The sequence below is a fragment of the Myotis nattereri genome, assembly GCF_964212035.1.
Source record: "Myotis nattereri genome assembly, chromosome: 16".
Taxonomy (NCBI): Eukaryota; Metazoa; Chordata; class Mammalia; order Chiroptera; family Vespertilionidae; genus Myotis; species Myotis nattereri.
Window position 1 is genome coordinate 31,770,458 of NC_138091.1, and position 22,188 is coordinate 31,792,645.

Here is a 22,188-nt window from a genome sequence, read left to right on the forward strand (position 1 = left end):
CTCTTCCTTCCTGGGTGGCTTTTTCAGAACCCCCACCCTGTCGTAGAGCTCTCTATATACTCATCTAATTTCACAGACCAGGAGGTGCCTCCCATCAGTGTAAAAAAAAAAAAAGTCTCCCACCTCCCGAATAACTGTTTGGAATTCTAAAATAAAACTGAATTGCTTTTGCATAAGGGTTTGTTACAGGTAAACCACTAATACTTCTGGGAGCAGAAGCAAAATCAGTCATTTACACGTTAGTGAGAACTGGTTTCTGATCCCTCCCTGAGCCTGCGATAGGGAGCATCGTCTTTGCCCCCCTCCCCCATGCCCCCCTGCTGTGGGTGAGGGTGGCCTGTGGGGCTGAGAGATCCAGCTTTCTAAGAAGGGATATCAGAGGCTTCTTAAAACAGCCTTAGTTTCCCCTTCATGTGGAATGTTCTGGATTTTTTTTTTTTTTTTTTTTTACCGGATCACTTCTACTCTGTCCTGAATTGGGAAGCAGAGAGCAGCATCAGGCTTGGGTGGGCATCAGCCTCACCAGAGAGCTGGTGAAAGTGCAGATGGCTGGGTCACGTCCTGGAGCCCACACTAATGGCAGGTAGAGCCCAGGGATCTGCATTTTAAACCGAGGGAGGGGCCACACCGAGAGACACTGGCTTAGGACCACACTGCACTTCCACCCCAGCCGGGTTTGTGGTCACACCTCCAGAAATGGCCCTGAGGCTGTGGTGGCCACGTGAAAAAAATCACTGGCCACTAAAGCCTTCATGACACGCTCGCTGACTCACGGCTGGCACCTGACTCTTAGAAGGTTGGTGCTCACACTTCAAGGTCGGTGGTGGCAGCTAGAGCATCCGTGGGCTAAAAAGGAAAGAAAGGCACCTTTCCAGTGAGAAATTGGCTCCCCTCTGGCAAATGCCGCCAACGTAGCTTCATATTAATTTAGGGAATTCGGTCTTGAGCAGTAGATTGGAAATCTGATAGTGTCATTTCTGTTATCTGATTCCCCATGCACCTGAGATTGCTCCCTTCCCCGGCCCCCACTCTCCCCGGCCCCCAAGGGCGGCTGGAGAGGCGCAGGTGCAGGCTGGCTCTCCCAGTCACTCTCCCCTCCTGACTGAGTGGTGCGCGGCGATAAAGGAGACCCACGTCGATTCGCACCGACCTGTGCCTCGCCTGCGCCAGCCGCTTGTAATTCCCACAGCCCCAGCCAGCTCTGCAAGGCAGAAAGAAATATGACCAGGCAAGTTGAGAAAATAAATTAAACTAAGTGTCAACTTTTCTTGTTTCTCTCCTCATTATTAAGAGATGGAACGGGGCTCGTTTATCAAGCAGGGGGAGAAATTAATTGACACGGCTTTAATATCATGATGTCTGGCATGTCTGGTCACATTCCTTCATTTTTTGGAAAGGCATTTTATTATAGTTTACAGCAACCAGCTGCCAAGCTACTGGTGTAAACGAGGAAGCAGGTGCATGAGTGATGCCACGGTGGAGGGGCTGCAGTGCCACCCTGAAGGGGACGTGGAGGGAGGAAAGGCCAGGCCAGGAAGGGCCAGAAAGAGGCCGCTTGTTGGCTCAGAGTCAGGGAGGAAGGAAGGTGCGGGGAGGGGAGAGGGGGTGACCTCTGCAGACCCCTGGACTCCATCCCGGGCTGGTTCGCTGGCCCCGGCGAGAGCGGCAGCTAGCGGCTGCCTCGGAGGGCCTCCTGGCCGGCGTGTCTGTCTCTGACCAGCCCCTGAGCTGAGTCCTGCGTGCGCCACGGGTCAGCCTGCCGGCCCCGGTCTCTGTTCTTCATAAGCCGAGGGCGTAGTGCTTCTCTGTTCACCCCTCCAGCGCAGCCGACTCGTTACCGATCCCGTTCGCTGCGAGAAGCCGCTAGCATCACGCTTGCTGCCAGCCCCACTGCAGGCACCGCCGCCCTCCCCTCCCCCCCATGCCCGTCCCAGGCGAGGCTGGCTGAGGAGGTGCCCTCGTGGTTTTCTTTATAGAAGCCGCTTCTGCTGTGTGCCTGAGAAACCTCAGTGTCCCCTCGCTGCCTTTCTCTCCAGGGACTCGGGGCCATCGGGCGCAGGGAAGCAGCACTCAGCTGGCATAGACGAGCACGTCTCCTCCGCACTGTCTCCTTCTCCCGGGTCAGTGGGGTGGGGGGCTGTCCCCCACTGTGTAGAGGTTCTCTAGGGACGTGACAGGGCAGGGTCTAGAGCAGCCGTGGGCAAACTACGGCCCGCGGGCCGGATCCGGCCCATTTGAAATGAATAAAACTAAAAAAAAAAAAAGACCGTACCCTTTTATGTAATGATGTTTACTTTGAATTTATATTAGTTCACACAAACACTCCATCCATGCTTTTGTTCCGGCCCTCCGGTCCAGTTTAAGAACCCATTGTGGCCCTCGAGTCAAAAAGTTTGCCCACCCCTGGCCTAGAGCCAAGTGCAAGAAGCGTGTAGAGTCCGGAAGACACAGTCATGTGAAGACGGTGGACAGTGATGGAAAGAGCATAGGCTCCCCCGCCCCCACCCGGCCTCAGTTCTTCAATCTGTGAAGTGGGCCAGTCATTCCTGCTGCACAGGGGAGACGAGGACGGAGTTAAAGAACAGCTGCTCGGTACATGCAGATACGCTCTCTTTTCAGAATGGTTATTAGAACGCGACCTGATGATAACCAACTGCCTGGGGATACCGGGCGTTAGAAAGAATAACGGGAGGCACCGTGCGTGGCTTGGTGGGAAACGGGATTCTCACGTACCAAAGTCCAGGTTACCGTTCGGGCCTGGAGGCAGACATAGCGGGGACTGTGGCCCCATCGCTGGCCCAGGGTCTAGCATCTGAAGATGCTCGGGGAACTCGACTGGCAGCTCACAGCGGACTTCACTGAGGGCAGGGAGCGTGCGCTGAGTCTCCCAGAGCGGCCGGCCGCAGTCGGAGACACGCTTTTTTGGGGAGCCAGCTTGTTTTGTTCTCAGAACCAATCAATATTCTGAGTTCTATTTTTAGGGCAAATCCAGGGCATGTGAAGCCACCCGTCCCACTGTGCTCACCTCTGTCCTTCTGGTCGGAGGGGCCTGCAGGGTGGGGCCTGAGACCTTCCCCACCCGGGGTTCCAGGAAGACCCTTCAGGCAGCGGAAGCCCGCCGTAGCCCAGAGAGGGGCCTCCGTAAGGCTCTGAGCTGGGGATGGCGGCAGCCCGAGTTGAAATGCCAACTATCAGGCGGGCACTGAGGGTCGACTGTGACGAAGTCCACAGACCCCCATGCCTCAGGGCCGCTCTGAGCCCTGGGGTCCACCAGACCCGTCTTACGGAGCCAAGAAAGCCTCTGCGGTCCTGCTCTGGCTTCGCGGCCACATGTCACGGCGGACAGGCCACTCAACTGTGCTGAGCAGTTCAGCACAATGATGAGGGCAGAGGCTGCCCCGCCTCGCACAGGGTCACCTTGGGGGCCAGGTAGGATGATTGATGCAGGGGAAACACGGTGGAACCAGAAAGCACTCCCCACCCCAAACCCCCGTCTCTCACCCTGGAAGCGGCCCACAGGTGCTGCCCGCCCTTCAGCACCGAGTTATTCGCGGGAAAAGGAGGCTGCCTGAGTTAGAAATATGCTAGCACCCACAGTCCTTAAATTCCTAGTGGGCACAGTCAGAATCCGCTCAACCAGCCGGGTGTGTGTTATTCCCCTCACTTTCCCCCCATTAACCAAGTGTGTTAACTCAGGCTTTGCATTGATTTTCACTGAGGATGCATTAGGCGCTGCTCAATGCCTATTAGTGTTCATTGACCTATATGATAAGAGAAGAAAATTATTTTTGAGGCGAGGAGGAAGCCGTTCCCATCTCTCCCTCCCTGACCTAAAAAAGAATTTTTTGTAAATTAACTGCTGGATGTTCCTCAGCGACTGCCTTTGGAGCAGGTCATTTTAATTTTGAGGTACCTTGTTTTCAGATATCTGTTCTCTTCTGTGTGCCTGTGTGGGTGTGTTTATAGCTTTGTATTATTCAGATGAATATTCAGTGTTGTTCATTTGAATAAAAGAGAGAGAAAGGATTGGACTGTTAAATGCTTATCTCTTAAATAGAGCGTACTGTTAGCTTCATTCAGGAGAATGATGTAGAATTTCGTTTTTAAATGCTCCCTATCAGCTGGTACCCTGAGCGGTTGGGGTACCAGTTGACAGGAGTGGGGGTGTTCACGGGGGCCCCAGAGGTCCCGGGCTGAGTGTGAGCTCGTGGAGATGCACCATAGATCCTAGTCCTTACTTGGCCGGGACCGGGGCAGGACCGCCTGTCCCCTGCTCCTCTGCCCGGCTCCTCCTGCTCCTTTCAGAGGCCTCGAGAGGCGATGGGAGTCTCCAGGGGCACATGGCTTATTGTTTGCCGCTTTTGAGTGAGAATAATTATGCATTTCTCTTACCCGGCTGCTACGCCACAGTCTCGCGGGCTTTCCTAAGCCCCGTTTCTGAGCCTCTGTGGGGCTCTCTTTTGGGGAAACGGAAGGGAAATAATGAGTCCTCCCTGCCCTTGTCAGGAAGGCTCCCCCAGCCCATTGTCCGGGAGACCACGGTGCCTTGAGAACATGATGCTGAGGGAGACAGACCAGCGGCAGGAGGACACATACTGTCGGATCCCACTTACCTGAGGTGCCCATAGTCAAATCCACAGGAACAGGCAGCAGAGCAGAGGTTACCGGGGACCACGGGAGGAGGAATGGGGAGTTATTGCTTAAAGGGGACGGTTTCAGTTGATGGGAAAGTTTTGGAAATGGGTGTTGGTGATGGATGCACAATAGTGTACTAAACTGTACACTTAAAATAGAAAAAATAGTGAATTTTGTTATGTATATTTCACCCAATAGAAAATTTTCAAAAAATCAGACATTGATGCCAAAAAGGGATTTTTCCCACCGAACACCCTACCCCTCCCAGATTCCTGACCTCATTGTTTTTGTTTTGCCCCTCACGCCTCGGTTTAATTTATTTGGTTTAATTTATTGTTCATCACTGGGTTACTGTTCCATTGTAAGTGATAAGGCACCTGTGAGATAGAACTGATCGTACGTTAACGAGTAACATTTATTGATAACTGTTTCTTTGGTTTCTCCAAATGGAATAAATAAATATCTTAGACATAATCAAGTTTGCTTTCTCTGTTTGGGCCAAACAGACAGGGATGTTAAAATGATAGAGATCTTTAAAATACTGCCAGTGAGCCCCGACATCGCTGAGCTGGTGTGCATCCGAGGCGCTCTCCTTTGATCAGGAAAATCAGTTTTGTGATCCTCGAATTTTGAGCCTGTGGCTTAGGGAAGGGACCCGAGGGAGAATATCGGAGTCAGAATTTGAAATGATGCCCCGAGTCCTGCCCCCACCTTCCCAGTGCACAGTCTGCATTCTAATCCCTGTCTCCTAGCTCCACACGCCTCTTCCTGTCCCCAGGCGCTGGCACAGAGTGGGAGCTTGGGGCAGTGGGAGTCCTGAATGGGGTTGGGCCTGGAGCTGGGGCAGCGATTTATTTGCACAGCGGGCCAGGAAGGCGTGGGTCGCAGCAAAAAGACACTTCTGTGGCAGTGAACTCAGCTCCTGACTCCTGTGGCAACTTGCCTTACCTCGCCTCTCCCAGCTCCTGGTGGCTTGGGCATTCCTTGGCTTGTGGCTGCACCCCTCCAATCTCTGCTCGACTCTGTGTCTCCAGTCTGCTCTCCTTTCTCTTATAAGAACACCTGTCCATTGGATTTAGGACCCACCCTAAGTAAGACCCTTAATTAAATTTTCAAAAACGCTTTTTCCAAATAAGATCACGTTTGTAGGTTCCAGGAGTTAGGACATGGATATATTGGGGAGAGGGAGACAGGGGAGGCTATTCAACCCATTGCACTCATCCTAATCAACAAGAACTGACCTGCCCTGGCTTGCGTAGGGATTCACAGGTTGCCTGGGTTGGGGTCCAGGCTTGAGGAAAATGAGCCCGGAGTGACCCACCCCCAGGCCAGAGTGAGGGTCGTGAGGGAGGAGGTCTGGATAGAGGAGGTGCTCTCCGTGAGTGGGAACCTCCGACGTGTGCCTTTCAGGGGGAAGTTGTCTTGTTGATCGCGGCCTCCTCCACGCGCAGGCTCACGTTCAGCCAGGTTCACATCTCCGGAGAGGAGAGCGTCTCCCTGTGTTCGAGCTGCTTTTACAAAGTTCGTCAGACAGGGAGGCTTGTGCACCACAGAGTGTGTTTCTCACGGTTCTGGAGGCTGGGAGGCCACGGTCGGGGTGCCAGCTCGGTCGAGTTTTGGTGAAGGCTTGCTTCCTGGTTACAAACAGCCATCTCCTTGGCGTCTCCTCCGCATCTTTTCTCCAGGCACTCATCCATTCACCAGGACCCTCCCATGGTGCCCTGAATGTCTCCTAAAGGCCCTCAGCACCTTACACTGAGGGTTGCGATGTCAGCCTATGAACGTGCAGGAAGGGGACCCACACATTCAGCCCGTAGCAGAGAGCCCTGCAAATCCTGACTTGGGTTGTGACTCAAGGTGTGGGACCCAGTGTCCAGTCTCACCACCATAACCTGCCGGTGCAGGACCCCAGGCTCAGAGGTGACACGTAGGTTGGAAGCCAAAGCCGAGTCAGAGCTGGAACCCAGGCCCCCTGCCTCCCCATCAGGGTCTGTGTGCTCTGCCTGTTGGCACTGACATTGCAGCTGCGTTTCATCGAGGTGGGGTGCCATCCTGCAAGCAGGTCCATGTGCTAGAGCAGCGCCTGCCAGCGGCGTCACAGATGGGGCTGCATGCTGGAGACCCCGTCGGGGGCAGGAAGAGAAGAAAGCGAGGGGCAGGAGGGTAGCAAGAGGAACTCGGGATGCTGAGCGGTGGTCGCCTGCCAAAATTCCCCAGTTCGGCTCGTCTAGCAAAGGCGGTCTCCAGCCGAGTGCATTCAGCGGATAGCCGACAGGCTGACAGCAGGCATCAAACAGTCTTAAACTGCCCCAAACCTGTAGCGCGTTTGAAGCAGCAGTAGAAAAAGGATGCCTGCGCAGAACAGAGGCCTGAAACTTTTAATAGTTTCTTCCAGGCCCCAGGATGTCCTGATGAGGTATTAGAGGAAGTAATTCAGGAAGAAAAGGACAAATAACGGTCTCCGTCTGGAGGCCGACCGGAGGGCTGGCCATTCCAGCAGAAAGGGCAAGCGTGGCCCCGCGGTGAGCCCGCCGCTGTGGGCTGCCCACCAGCCGGCCACCTTGCACATGACGGACAAGAAAATGTCTTGTCTGCTTGGGGGCAAATGGAAGCCACACAGCACCCACCGCCTGTGGGTGAAATCGTTAACTGTTCCTCACTGTCGCCAGGGTACCAATTAGAAATCATTTCCCCCACCTCTGGGGGTCCCTCCCAGGGATCTGCACCCCCTGGCTCCCAGCCCAGGAGCCTGCGGCCGCTGTAGGACAACAAAGAGAAACGCGTGGGCGGCCAGAACTGAACTCACCCTCCCTCTTTTTTTGTTTCTGTTTTTCCTTTTCCTTTAGGGTTTGGCTTTGTCACTTTTGAGAATGAAGACGTTGTGGAGAAAGTCTGTGAGATTCATTTCCATGAAATCAATAATAAAATGGTAAGTTTGCAGGGCTCCCGCTGAAAGGCGATGCCTCCCTCCCCCCCTCTACACACCGCGTCACGCAGACTGCCTCAGCCGGGTCATCGTGCTGCAGGCTGGGCATGTGGGCAAGGGGGTAAGGGGGCCAGACTCCAGGGGCTCAGCCCTGCGAACAGCAGGAGCACAGGGCCATATACCTCTGCAGCCACACAACGGGCTGTCACAGCTGCTGTGCTGTTGTAGCGTGAAGGCGTCCATGAGTGAGCAGGACACTGACGATGACATCTCATGTCACTCTCATCTGTCACAAATATTTGTTTTACCATTTAAAAATGTAAAAACTGCCCTTAACTCAGCCGTACACAAGCTGGCAGGGGCAGATGTGGTCGGCAGGTTGTAGTTCACCATATCCCTGGCTGAGGGTATGTGTTTGCTGTTTAGCTTGGCAATTAGAAGGATTGGGGGAGGGGCAGTGCAGGCTATCCCAGGTATGTTGGTTATCACCGTTACATCTCTCTTTGGGCCCTGCTGGATAACTAACATTTTCTCCCTCCAATCAGCTGGTTTCGTCGTCATGATCAGCTGCTTCTGTCCCTCCCTCTCGCTCTCTGAAGCTCCTTTTCCTGGGGGCCCCCTCAAGAAGGAGAGGAAGGTTGAATCATTGGAAGTTTGGGGAGCCAGGTAGGCCTCCCAGATAAATGGCCACCAGAGGGCGCCACACCATGTGCAGAATGTGCACACTGGCTGCTTTCCTGTCTTCTGATTGAGTATGTAGATGAGAAAGCCCTTGGTTGTTGGTTGCAGAGCAATGGGAGCTCAGCAGGTCCTTCAGAGCCAAACATTCTGGTTGGCCAGCCCAAGAGAAGGAGGGCAAATTTATGTCTCGATCGCAGCTGTAACTTCAGTATATTTTTCTTTCCTTTAGTCAGAACATTCGTTACTTCGGAAACATGCATTCAGATATTCATTGTCTATGGTCTGATATGTGTTCTCTGACTTTAAACTCAATAATGGAGCTTTTAGTGTGGATAAGATCAAAGCAATCTGCTTAGCATGTGGTGCTACAGGCCTGATTCAATATTTGACTTGCTAATTTTTTCCCAGGGCACTAAAATAATATTGTTGGTATTGTTCCTAGCCATCATAGGCATCTGAAATGAAAATACCGTTTCTCTGCATGCTATAGATTAGAGGTGTCAGCTCAGGCGTTAAGATGGTAAGTGTGTGGGGATAACAGGTGCCCTCCTGGGCTTTCCTGCCCTTCGGAAGCCAGTGCCTTCCAGCCAGTTCCCCTCTTTTTCAGTAGGTTCCTACTTGCAATTCTTACAACGAGAGACGAGGGCTTAAAAGGGAAACTGCCTGCAAGGCCCAGACACATGTTTGCCCCAGCCAGGTGTGCGGTGACTGACTCCGCGGGGACTGGCAGGCTCCGTTCCCGCCTGCCAGGACTCACCGCTTCATCAGGAAGGCCAGGTCAACTGGCCAAGGCCCACGCCAAGCGCTGCCTCCAACGCATATGTGTGGCCTTTCACCCCTGCTGGCTCTGAGACAAACCTGAAGCCCACATGGGGAAGGGCTTTATTCTTTCCACTGTTCCAGTGGGGAAACGAGGCCCAGGGGATACGCCCCAGGGCTGCGCAGGTAGTGAAGGAACATGGATCTTGAGCTTATTGGCTGTCGGATGAACCAGACAGACAGTTGTTTGAGCTTAGGGTGGGAGGGTGAATCCCCAGATGATGCAGGGGGTGATCAGGAGGTAGAGTTTCCACCCCAGCAAGGTAAAGCCAGAGAGGTTTGTAGCCATAGCCCCCAGTCATTTCACAGGTGTCACTTCTTTCCACCAGGTAGAGGCTGACTGTGGCAGGTACAGGTACCTGTTTATAGCGCTAGGGTGTCTGTCCTTTTGAATCTGGGCTGCTACTTGTTATTTAAGATAATAAGCAGAAGTGGAAGTAGACGAGAGGAAGGGGTAGGGTGGAGTGGTTGGGGTCACAGACAGGCTTGAAGGTGTCCCTGCAGGCTCCCAGCCCCGCCCTTTCAAGCTCTAAGGAAGTTAAGCTGCTGGAGAGGGCGTTGGTAGGTCCCCTCCCTGAACTCCAGTCTAAGGGCCTGTGATGACCCTTCGTGGGGTTGCGGGCTCCTCCTCTGAAGGCACTGGGAGAGGAGCTGAGTCCTGAATCGCTGTGGATTCTGTGATACTGGTTTCTACTTCTGAGGCCTACGGAAAAGGAAATGAATTTTAAACTGTGCGACGGACAGAATTCAAATAAGAGATGGAAAGACTTGGAGACCTCAGAGACTGCCAAGCAGAAACCCTGACAGTTAGACTGTCCGGGGGCGTGTTCTGTCAACTGGGCTGTGCTGGGAAGCCATAGAGACCGTGTCCCGGGGCCCTGGGACCCTCTGTGAATTCAGCGGGAGCAGCCTGCACCATCCCAATGTGCCTGGAGCCTGGTCTCTGCCGATCACAGGAAGGAAGGGCTCGCTGCTGGTTAGGCACAGGCAGGACCAGCATCCAGGCCTGTGGTTAACCCAGAGCTCTGTGCCCTGGCCCTTGGGGTCCCGTATGAATAATTATCGAAGAAATAAGGCTTAGAGGGGGGCCGCGTGGCTGTGAGGCCCATCAGCATTTCCAGAGCCATTTCCCATCTAATCTGGTTGGCGAGTCTCCTGGGCATTTTAAAAAACGAGGGCCCTTCTCCGCCATCCTGGAGAGCCAGCAGCAGGCATGAGCTGTCGGGAAGCTGGGAGCGCAGAGCTCTGCATCCCTCCCACAGAGGCCCTGGCTGAAGGAGGTCGCCACCAGGGTGGTGGCAGGGGATGGCCAAGGGACCCCTCCCACACAGGTCCCGTGAATAGCTGACATTTTTGAGTGCTGAGCGCTTGCTTTCTGCACCTCCTCTCATTGGCTTATCACACCCACTCTGGTGTAGGTGCTAATTACCATCCCCATTTTACTGATGAGCAAGATGAGGCAGAAAGAGAAGTTCAGCAACTTGCCCAGGGCCACAGGGCCAGTCATTGCCAGCACCAGATTTCAAGCCCCAAGAGCTAAGCCCAGAGCTCTCATCTGTACCGAATAGACTATCCCCCTCCAGGTTGACGGGACGTTAAAGGTCACCTAGCTGGTCTAACCTCCCAAGGCCACTGGCTGCCCAGTCAGCCACGTTGCTGCCCATGTGGTTCCATGTTTTCCTAAGAAAAGGCAAAGGAGATGGGCTCACTCGGCCCAATTCCCCTTCTGGGGAGAAGGGCTAAGTGGGGGATGAGCAATCCCTGTCAGCCACGATGGGTCTCCCGACAGGTGAGTGAGGGGCCTGGGGGCAGCTGGCCACTGCCCCCGCTCAGGGCCAACCCCCAAGACCTGAGGCTCCGCCCCTTCCTCTGTCTTGGCTCAGGTCAGAGTGAAGCACAGACATGGCCCCTTCTCAGTAAACACACACGCACACACACAGCCACGTGGTGACCCTCGGAGAGGAACACCTCGGGCCACGCTGCAAGCCCAGGCGCGGGAGCAGCTAATAAGGCCTCCCGCCGCGGCCCTGATTGGAGCCGCCTCCGAGCAGCAGGGACACTAGCTTGATTAGTGCCAGCACAGCTCCCAGCCCTCCTGGCGGGCAACAGGCCAGCCGGCGCGCGGCAGCGGCAGCGGCAGGGAGGGAGGCGGGGGCCACAGAGACCTCTCCGGGCTTCCTCAGAGGCCTGGCTCAGGCCCCACCTCAAATGGAGTCCGGGAGGCAACATCAGCCTCGCTGGTGAGAACTTGGGGTCAGTTGGAAAGGTTCCCGGGCACCTGGGGTGCCTTTTCCCACACCTGCTTCAGCTGAAGGTATTGGTATTTACCGGGCGCTGCGATGGAGCTTTATCTACACGCGTCTCCTTTCGTGCTGAGGTCGGGTCGTTGTCCCGTCTTTTCCATGAGACTGGACCTCAGAGCGGCGGAGGGACTTCCACAGCCCACGGTTCTCAGTGGCAGAGCTGGGATTTGGACCTGTGTCTTTCTGGCTCCGACCCTGTGCTCCCACTGCACCCTGCTGCCGATGTAGGCAAACCTCAGAACTGAAAAATGGGGATTGGTTTGACTGGTGGAGGCAAGGTTTTGCTTTTGCACGGTTTACTGTAGGGTGCTTTTAAATGGTCCTGCTCCTTGATCCTTAAGGCAGCGGTTCTCAACCTGTGGGTCGCGACCCCTTTGGCGGTCGAACGACCCTTTCACAGGGGTCGCCTAAGACCATCCTGCATCGCAGATATTTACATTACGATTCATAACAGTAGCAACATTACAGTTATGAAGTAGCAACGAAAATAATTTTATGGTTGGGTCACAACATGAGGAACTGTATTGAAAGGGCCAGAAGGTTGAGAACCACTGCTTTAAGGTAATCTGATTTATGAAAATTGCTAAGCAGTTTGCAAGCTGGTTAGAAACAGTCTCACACTCCCTCCCTGCCGACCTACTGAATTAAAATCTGTGTTTTGACATATACTCAGCGATCTGTGCGCACATTAAAGGCTCAGAAGCACGGGACGCGGACCACGGCTAGCGAGAGGTCACATAGGCGTTCAGGTCACAGTGGTCACCCAGTGTCAGGAAGGGATCCGGGATGAGGGAATGAGACCCTGAGAGCAGGGAGCCAGGAGGACTCACCCTCGCCCTCTGCTGTGGGTCTTGCAGCATTGATTGTAAATCGATTTGGGCGCACCACTGGGGTGAGGGCTGGATCCTCCGAATGACGTGCGAATATCCTGGTCTCCTGGTTGGGATCTGCTGAGTTGCTTACATAGAGGCTCCCGGGACTTTGGAACACGCCTGGATCCCAGCTCCACCGATGGTTGTCCTGTGAGCACCTGTTTCCCTCTGTGCAGCAGGAGGACGATGGCCCCGCCTTTGCAGGTTACAGAGAGCTCTGGAGGTCCTGGCCCTGGGGTCCTGGCTTCTCTGTTTGTCAGGTGTGGGACCCGGTAGCCTTGAAGGAATTGCACCTCCAGAACACACGCCCTGGTAACGGCAAGTTTCGTCCCTTTGGCCTGAAGCTAGGGGCCAGTAAACTTTTTGTAAAGGGCTAGATCAAGCATGTCAAACTCGTGGCCCACGGGCCGCATGCCTCGTTTATTTGGCCCATGTTAGCCTTTGAGTTTGACATGCTTAGGCCAGATAGCGACTGTTTTAGCCTTTGAGGGCCCCGTGTCTGTCACGACTACTCAACTGTGCCATCACAGTGCAGGACAGTATGGTTTGTGTGGCTACATTAAAGTAAAACCTTATTTACCAAAAAAGCAGCCGCTGGATTGGGCCCACCGGCTGTAGTTTCCGACTCCCGCCAACTAATGTGGCTAAGGCAGGTGCGTCTGCTTATCTCCGGGGCCACCCAGGGTCACTGCTGAGTCAACTTTTTACTAGTCAGAGGCAGAGTGTGGGCGGGGTCCCAGAGAGACGCCAGGGTTTGGGGTAGCAGCCTGCAGGAAGTACTGGTGCCTTCTGTGTTGGGGGCGGGGCAGGGTGGGAGTGGAGGAATGCTCGGAGCAGGGTGCTGTCCATCCGAGAGGCCTGCTCAGCAGAAGGTGCCACCCCCTCACTGCCCAGTGCCCAGTGCCGCTGCTCCCTGCTCCAGTGTGTGACCTTGGGCAGGTCACGTAGCTTCTGGGCCCACCTCTGAGACAGTGATGATGGCCCTGCCTCGGAGAGGGCTGGGCTGAGGACTCGGGAAGGGCTCTTAAAGGACACAGCGTGCTCTATCTATTATTGTCGTCACCACTGTTATGATACTTAGAATAATTTTATTGAACAAATACGTGCTCACAAACTAAGGCTTTCCTGGCAGGATTACAGGTCAGTAAAATGCAGGTGTGCAGATCAGAGCAGGACTGGGACCCAAATCTCTGGGGCAGGGCAGGGTGTGAGGTGGGCACGCTCTGCGCTGGGACGGGGAGGGCACACCCCACAGAGCAGAGCGGGGGAGCGGGCACCCAGGGGAGGTCCCAGGGAAGCTGGTGCAGGCCCTGCGGCTGAATCATCCCACTCCTCCCAGCAAAGCCTGCGGTCTCAGGCCTGCCGCCTTCAGCCCAGGGCACCCTGGGGGGTTAACCCTGGAGCAGGCTCTTAGGGGTGGGAGGGGCCCGGAGGAGAGACAGCAGGGGAGTCCTGGGTTGGCCTCTGGGACCTGCCGCTGCAGAGCTGGGCCAGGCCAGGCGGTCCGCAGAGCCCCAGGCAGGGTGGGCATGGGGTGCTGCCACCTGGCAGGGTGCCCGGGTGACTGGGCACAGTCCCCTCCCTCAGGCTGCTCCTCCTCAGCTGGAAGCCTGGGAGCTGGGTCGGGAAGCAGCCCAAAAGTGGAGGAGGGGGGAGTGATGTGGGTGGAATTAACTAGGCTTCTGTGTTCCCCACCCTATTTGTAGCATCATTCTCACTCGTAAGCTAATTTTAGCCATCCATTCTGCTTCTGTTACCATTTATAAAATGAGAATGTCAAATGCAATATTAAACAAGCAGGATGAAGGCAAAAAAAGGAAATGCCAGAGAGGCACTTAATAAATGAATCTCGCTTTCCGTGGAGAGGGAGGTCCTGTGTCTCCCCCCTCCCGCCCCCCTCCCCCCATCACTGGCACGCGTTGTTTGTGTGCCGCTCTGTTAATTGGGGCAGAGGGATTTCTGTGTTGGGGGAGGTGATGGGGGGAGGGCAGGCCGAGTGGTTGGGGGTAAATGTTCGTTGCTGTTTAGGCAGAAGTAATGTGGCTGGAGGGGAGGTGGCCTCCCAGGCCCCTGAGTTCTGACTCATGTGCCCTTCATCCGTCCTCTGGTAAGGTCCCCATGGGATGTGGGGGGATGAGGAGAGCGGAGCATCTCTCAGTGTCTAGGTGCCCCTCACCTCTGGGCTTTGCTGCGTGTGCGGCCTCCTGCATCCCCTACACACCACCCACGGGAGGGGCACAGGGGCCCCCGGAAGAGGCCGCTCCCCCTCTGCTCCCCTTGCCTGGAGCCTGTTCTTCCTTTGCCTTTGCCGGGCTGCTCTTTGCCTGACTTCCCAGGAGGTGCAGGCTAGTGCGTGAGCCACGCCTCTCCTTTTCTTCACTTTCAAATAGAGAAATTATGCTGGGCCCCTTCCGTGCAGGGCCCCTGGCAAAGCCCACCCGCCCGGGGGAAGCGCCCAGCCTGGTGGCTGTCTGGGCACCTGCTGGAGGCGGAGGTTTCCTTTCACTTTGAAATGCCCTTGCAGGTTCCCAGAAAGGAAGAGAGCAGCTGTTGCTGCCACCATCAGCTCTTTCCCCAAATAGTGCAGCCTCGGCAGCTCCCCCTGCGCACCTTGCTGATGAAAGCAGGAAGCTGGGGCCCTACCTGGCGGCAGGCGGGGGAGGTTGAGAAAGTCAGCCCACAGTCTGCTGGGCTGGGGGTGCGGCCACTTCCTCTCCTCGCTGCTCCCCAGTCTTTGGGGTTTAAGTCAGCACAGATATGCACTGGCTTTATCCCCTCGTTATGTGTATATACTATCCATCATACATGTACACGCACACACAGGAGGATGGCGTGACCGTGCCTAGCGTGTGGGAGTGCTCGGGACGCGCTGTGCTTCTTCCTCCTGGGAACAATCCTGTTGGCCAGGGAGAAGTGACTCCGTAGAGTGGGAACCCTGGAGTGGGCGGTAGAACCAAGAAGAGGTGACCTGATGCTCTGAAGGTCGCTCAGAGACCCAGCGGGTCCGTCTCGGGGGTGAGCGCCAGGTGGAGGAGAGCGGGATCCTGCCCTCTGGCCTCTGGGGCCGGCTGCTTACATGCTTGTCGTCCTGCACCATGGCACTCATCAGCCTTGCTCTTCAGCTCCGTCCAGCAGCTATCAGAGCTTCCTGGGTGTGCAGCGAGCAGCTGTGCGGGGTCCACAGGCCCGGGCCTCACTGGTTTGATGCTCTGCTGGTGCCGCCTTGGAACTTGTAGTTGTTGTTGAACAGCCCCCACCCCAGCCTTCATTTGGCAGCAGCCGGTGTTCTCTGGCACAGCCAGGCTTGAGGACAGTAGAGACCGGCTCCTCCCCCAGGAGCTTGGCTCCTGTTGGGCCTCCCTGCTCTGCTCTTAAGAGCAGGTCCCCCTGAATCTGGGTTATGAACCTACATGAGCCCCATGGGGTCCTGCCCTCCTGGAGTCTCCAGGCTTGTGACTGGCAGAGAGGGCAAGAGAGAGCAGTGGGCAGGAGGAAAGGCCGTGGCACGAGGTGGCACAGGCTGAGCCGGGAGCGCTGTGTGGTTCCTGGGGGGCAGCTGACTCTCCTGCCTTCCTGGGGAGTCTGGGTAGCTGCTGGGCTCCAGGCAGGACCCCTGAATCTTCACAGGAGGGTATCATCCCCCCTTCCTGGGAAGGCGCTCGGGGCCTCAGGACCGAGGAGATGGTCAGCTGGGGGCTTCAGAGGAGAGTGCTGCCTGGATCCCCAGAGCCTGGCTGGGGAGCAGCCCCTGATCTCAGGGCAAGACCAGGTCAGAGCTCCGTCTTCTAAGGAGCTGCACAGGAGGACAGTGTCCACCGTGGAAGCCACAGTCATCCCCGAGCACTCGCCGCCCCTGCTCCCTCCCTCCCTGCCAGCCAGCCAGTTGCCCTTGAGCAGCCAGCGGTGGGTTTTACCCTTTGAAAGAGGCCCCCCTCTCCCTGGAGGAGTAAGTCATTTCTAACATGACCTGTCTCGGTGGAAGTGAGGCTGCAAACACTGGCCCCTTCAGGCCACACAGAGTTTCCTTGTGCTGGGCTGAAAGTCAAGGCCACAGCCCAGGGCTTGGGTTTCCAGACCAGGAGGGGCCTGGTTTCCCTCTGGCCCTGGGGGCGTGCTGACAGGGGCTGTTTGTGTAGAAACCAGGAAAAAACAAAAGCCTTTTCACTTCCCAGACCCCGCTTTCTCAGACCGCCAGCCTCTTCTCCTTCCAGAGGGTGCCAGGCCGGGAGCTGCCTCAGTGAGGGCTCCGGGCCAGCTGGGGGAGGGGGGGCGGGCAGCCACTCTGAGTAGCTGCTGGGAAGCTGTCCCCACAGAAGGCCCAGCGCCTTCTCCCAAAGCCAGTGCCAAACGATGCCCCTTAGGGCATGGCAGAGACCCACTCCTTGGGCACGAGCCTTGGCATCAGGCAGATCTGGGCTCAGACCCAGCCCTGCCATACAGGGACTGTCTGCAGTGCTAGGCGCGGCCTGACATCCTGGGCCTCGGCTGCATGTTCTGTCAGGGAGAGACGGTGATAATGGACATCAGGGTTAAATATCGGAGGTTGATAACTGCACTGTGGTTACATCAGAAAATGTCTTCGTGTTTGGGAAAGGCACGCCCTCATGTGTGCAAGTCACTCTCCCATGGTTCAGGGGGGAAATCATATAGTCGCAGAGAGTGTGCAAATGAGGAAGCAGATGACACCCCGTTGACAACAGGTGACCTGGGTAAAGGGTGTGCAGGTGTGCTCTGCTGTCCTCGCAGCTTTCCTGTAAGTGAAATTGCCTCTAAATGGAGAGTTAGATTAGAAGCGGCCCTTGCTGAGTTTCTTTGGACCATATGGGGAGAGGCCCCCACCCCCTGTGAGCAGCCAGCCCGGAGGGTTGGAGCTCACACATGTACAAGCTCACGTCAGCCTGTGAGTCCTCCTTAAGGCCATTCTTCCCAACCCGTAGCCGTGGGGCACGGGAAGCCACCCCTCTCCTCCGCGCCCAGTGTTGAAGCAGAGCAGCATGCTTGGCGATAGGCATTCTAAAGCCAGTCCCATCTACCTTTAGGGAGCTGCCTTCGGCCCCTGGGGTGGGACTGCTTCTTGGCTTTGTCAGCCGTGAAACTGGAAAATGGGAGACCTCGACTTCCCGGTGTGAGCAGCTGGTTGCAGTGTCCTCTGGGCTTCTTACAAGCACAGCCCCAAGTGGCACCTCCTGCGCAGCCTCTGGCCCCGCCAACCTGACTGGTTTTCTGCAGCTGCCTTTGAGGCAATAGCAACGCAGCCACCGGGAGGCGCTGTGGAGGTGGGGGCTGAGGTGTTGGTTGAGGAGACTCAAGGACCAAGACTCAGAGATGTTCCTTCCTCAGACTCTACCCCCCTTGGCTGCTCTCGACAAGCACCCCGGTGTGTGCGGGGGAGGGGGGAGCATGGTACACATGGGGTCTCGGGGATGGTGCTGAGACTGCGGAGCTAGAGATCTGGTCACCCGGAGAACTGCTTCCATCGCGCTTCTGTTGACCTGGGGGCCAGACAAGCCTCCCTGGGCTGCCCTGGGAGGGGAGCTCGTGCCCTGCTTGTGCCCCCTGGTGAAGGCAGCCTCAGTGCCCACTGCCCCAGGAACCCAGCCAGCTGGATACCAAGGGTGAGAGGAATAGTTCCCCCCGTCGGTCTGCTCACTGCTCTTCACTGAGCTCATGTGGTGGTTCGTCTCCACCAACGGCCCTTGAGCTGTGCCCCACACACCCAGTCGAGGCTGGTCCCCAGCAGAACAGGATGGAAGTGAGACTCCAGGGCTGGGCTGGAGGAAGCCTGGCAGCGTCGGCCTGTCCTTGGCGTGCTTGTGCTTGGGACACAGCGGCCATCACTGTGAGAAGGCCGAGGGCCACGGAGAAGCCAGGAGTAGGTGCCCCGCCCCCACCGTGGACAGTCCCTGCTGAACCAGCATCCCCTGCCTGCCTCCTGAGTGAGGAAGCCATGGTGGGCCTCGCTCCGAGTCCAGGCTCTCTCTGGTTTCAGCCCCAGCCGCCATCTGACCACAAACACATGACAGACAGCAAGCCAGAGCCCCGCTGAGCCCACTCAACTCACAGAGCCACGAGAAGGAATGACAAATCGTTGCTCGAAGCCACTGAGTTTGGGGTGTTTCTTGCACACTGACTGGGGCACAGCCTGTGGCCAGATGACCTGAGGATGTGACGTGGGCTTCGGAGACCGGCTGGGCTTCCCCCGTTTTGGTTCTGACTATAACTCGGGTTGCCCATGCCAAGTCCTCTGGTTTGCACAGGGCCCGGTGGGAAGGTGGCAGGGTTGGGGTTGGGTTCGGTGTGACCCAAATGTGGTCTAACTCAAGAGGCTCCAGAGGCTGCCGAGCCCAGGAGTTACAAGGTCTGGTTGACGAATGAGGACTTGCCTTAATGCTAAGAGAAAGTAACAGATCTGTGCTTTTCAGAAGAATGAGAGCTCTCGGAGGTGGGGGCTGCCTTATCTATCTTTGCGTCCCCCCAGCCCAGCACTTGTGGTGCATGGAGTTGCTCAGCCCCATTGAATTAAATAGATGGTCTCCTTGACCATAACGAGCATGTGAGTGAATCCACGCTGTGTGTGGAACTTCACTGAGGCACCAGGGAAGATGGAACTGATGCTGATCCCGCCCTAAGGGCTGTCTGATGGGGGAGACGAGGTTTCCTCCAGTGATGGGTGAAGGACATAGTTCCATCCTCAGCAAGCCCCGACCCACTAGGACTTGCGATACAGAGGATAGTTCTGCCTCTTTCCCTTTTTGTATGTGTTCTTCATCCAACATCATCAGAGGATCAGGGCTGGGTGGGCAGGCCTCCTGGTCCTGAGACATCTTCCCAGAAGCCTTCAGTGCAGGCCAGGCAGGCTCCCTGGTGCGACTGCCACCTCTCCCTGTCACTCAAGTGCCCGGGAGATGCCAGGGTCCCTGAGAGAGTATGCGTGCCACATCCCCTGGCCTCAGGGAGTGCCTGTGGTTGGCACAACAGTGGCTGACAGAACCCACGCAGTTGGTGCTGCCCAAAACAACACCAGCAAGATGGCAGAATTAAACAGAGCTGCCAGCCCTTCTCAGAGAGATGAAGAGTAGGTGGGTTTGTTTAAAATATTCCCATTACAGTCAGTTAACCTTTATATTCCCTAAATGAAAATTGTATAAACCTGAAATTTTCGTTGATCAGGTTGCCTAGGAACAGGCAGCGGGTTTTCATAAGACAATGCAGTAGATTGTCACCGATAGGGCTATTAGGAAGTGAGCTGGTTAGCGGTATTATTCCGGATCCTGGTGTTATCGTTGGGTAATTATCTGTCTGCCTCCGCAGAGCACTCCCTGCTCGGGCAGGCTCTTGCAAATGAGGTTTCTCAGCCTGCTTCTGAGTCCTGGCGGTGGGACCTGGAGTCCAGGAGCAAGTTGTCACACTAGGTTTAGGGGAGAAATCTGATGCACCCAATTCTGATTTCTTTATTTTATTTCATTTTATTTTATCTTATCTTATTTCAGAGAGTGGAAGGGAGAGGGAGAGAAGGATAGAAACATCAATGATGAGAGAGAATCATTGATCGGCTGCCTCCTGTGCACCCCCCACTAGGGATCGAGCCCCCCACCCAGGCATGTGCCCTGACCTGGAATGGAACCATGACTTCCTGGTTCATAGGTCACTACTCAATCATTGAGCCACACTAGCCAGGCTCCTTCTTTTTTTAACTTTTATTAGCACTTATTTCATGCTGAATTTACTCCCGGGCCATAGGTGTTTGATTCCTCGGTTCCTCTGGGATATCTTTTGCTTTTGTGCAACCTCCTCTTCCGTTTTAGGAACAGTCTATGCTTTCCCAATAAGGATCATCTCACTGGGGCAGGGAGAGCTCATGTTTGGGTTAATCCGCCCATGAGCTCTGTAAGTTCTGCACTGCATCTTGGGAGCTTTGTTCACCTGGATGTGCTCAATGACTAGAGAGTCTACGTCTAAAGCCTTAAGCTCGGCGTTGCTTTCTGCATTCTTAAGTACGTGCAGCAAAAATTCATCACTCTTGCTGCGCCAGTGACCCTGCGCCCAGCCCCACTCTTTGGCCTGGGCACACCTACCAACCCCACCATTGTAACGACGGATGGCACACACTGCTTCTGTACAGTGACATCCTTCAGATGCTTGGTGGTTTTTCGGATATGCATGCCCTTGATGGCATGGGCAGTTTCAGGATCTCTGCCTTACCCTGCGACATCCCATCTCCATCAGCAATGGGACTGATCACTGGCTAGCAGGGCCTGTTAAGTTTATCTGTGAACTAAGAGCACGTAATGCTGAGCAAGGGCCTAAGGAACCCTAGTAAAATATTGTAGGCACTGCAGCAGCCAACAGTTTTACTTATTTCCTGGGGTTTGCATTATGTTATTTATATAGATAGACATAGAGATAGGTAGATATAGATATATGTTGTTAAATAAGTAACTTCAGGATGTGTGAGCAAAATAGGATTTTGAAATGTTGGAGGCAGAAGGAAACAGTCATGATTATCAACCCCTTGAAGTTGTGGTGCAAAATGAGAAACCTGTAATCCAGACGGGCAGAATCGGCGTTTAATTGTATTTCTTCCCTCAGGAGTGTGCCGGGGATGGTGTTATAGCGATGGTGGCATCACTGACGTAGAAATTTTAAAAATCCAGCCTTCAGGCCTGCCCCTGCCAGGGTATGGTTTACAACCCGTGACACAAGTCTTCCGACACTCAGTTTTCTCATCTGTGCAATGGAACGAAGACCAACTGGCCTCTCTGTTTAATGAGATGTGGAGTCAGATGGCCCTGGTGTGCAGCAAGACTGACTGAAAGAAACCCAAGAGGAATTTGTAAACATGTAAAGGTCCATCCAATCATGCAGGATTGTAACTGTTCTCAGACACCACAAATAGCCCTGAGAGCCTCCTTGCTTCTCCTGCCTTCCGCACAATCTGAGCTCCCAACCCACGCATGTGTATTCTAAGTTTACGTCCTCGCCGCCCTTCCAAACCCAATTTCATCCTTGTAGGTTTTTCTGAAGCAGGATTTGCGCAAATGGTGTGTTTTCTTAAATATTTATTTTGCAGGCCATTTACTCTGCACGGCTATTTTTACAGTGAGTAAGGAGCAAGGCTAAAAATAACCCAGCTCGTAACCAGATCAGCTCTGCATTTGACATTTCCGTGGAATTCATTTGCATCTCATTTGTTCGCCTTTCTGTTTAACAGGTAGAATGTAAGAAAGCTCAGCCGAAAGAAGTCATGTTCCCACCTGGGACAAGAGGCCGGGCCCGGGGACTGCCTTACACCATGGACGCGTTCATGCTTGGCATGGGGATGCTAGGTGAGTCTGGGTGGGGCCTGGGGACCCTGCAGGGTCACCATGGGCTGGGGGCTTTGGAAGCCTGCACCCACCTACCAGCTGGGCAAGCTGTTTACCTGTCTGAGCCTCAGTTTCCTTGTCTGTAGATGAGAATGATAATCCCCCTTGCAAGGCAATTGTGACTATTAAATGAGCAGAGATAGAGATGGAGGGATGGAGGGAGGGAGAGTTGGGTGAATGGAGGAAGGGAAGGAAGGAGGGAGGCAAGGGGTGGAGAGATAGAGGGAAGGAGGGAGGGAGGGAGGGAGGAAGGGAGGGGATGGATGATCATCTTGTCCCATGCCTGGCTTATAGGAGGCACTAGATATTTTCTTTCTTTCCACCCCTTCCTTCAAAGGGAGGAAAAGTCACTCCCTCCCTCTGCCCCAGCCCTCTCTCCTAACTGGGAGTTTTTAAAGACCTAAGGACTCCTGGCTGGCTGAACTTGTGTGGGCTAAGGCTACATCTTCTTAAACGTGAGAGAGAAGGGTGGGCGATAATCCTGCCTATTTAAACCATTAACATTTTTCTCTTGGGATATCAAAATTTGCATTTTAATGGATGTTTTAAATAGTCTGTTTTATTCTTTATTTGGAAAAAAAAATGAT

The 22,188-nt window shown here is 54.9% G+C and overlaps 1 protein-coding gene and 1 pseudogene across 12 annotated transcripts in view; one reads left to right on the forward strand and one right to left on the reverse strand.

The window, feature by feature from the left end:
• MSI2 (musashi RNA binding protein 2) overlaps positions 1-22,188 on the forward strand; it is a 348,010-nt gene that overhangs the window by 279,918 nt on the left and 45,904 nt on the right. For all 11 annotated transcript variants that reach the window (XR_013996953.1, XM_081109236.1, XM_081109240.1 and 8 more), the window contains exons 8-9: positions 7,482-7,564; positions 21,448-21,562. Coding sequence is in view for 10 of the 11 variants with exons in the window: in XM_081109236.1 (XP_080965362.1) it covers positions 7,482-7,564; positions 21,448-21,562 (198 nt within the window). In the remaining variant the exon portion in view is untranslated. The remainder of the gene's footprint in view (positions 1-7,481; positions 7,565-21,447; positions 21,563-22,188) is intronic.
• Positions 19,944-20,398, reverse strand: LOC308532573 (large ribosomal subunit protein uL22-like; annotated as a pseudogene). The gene has a single exon. The product of its transcript is annotated as a large ribosomal subunit protein uL22-like (transcript).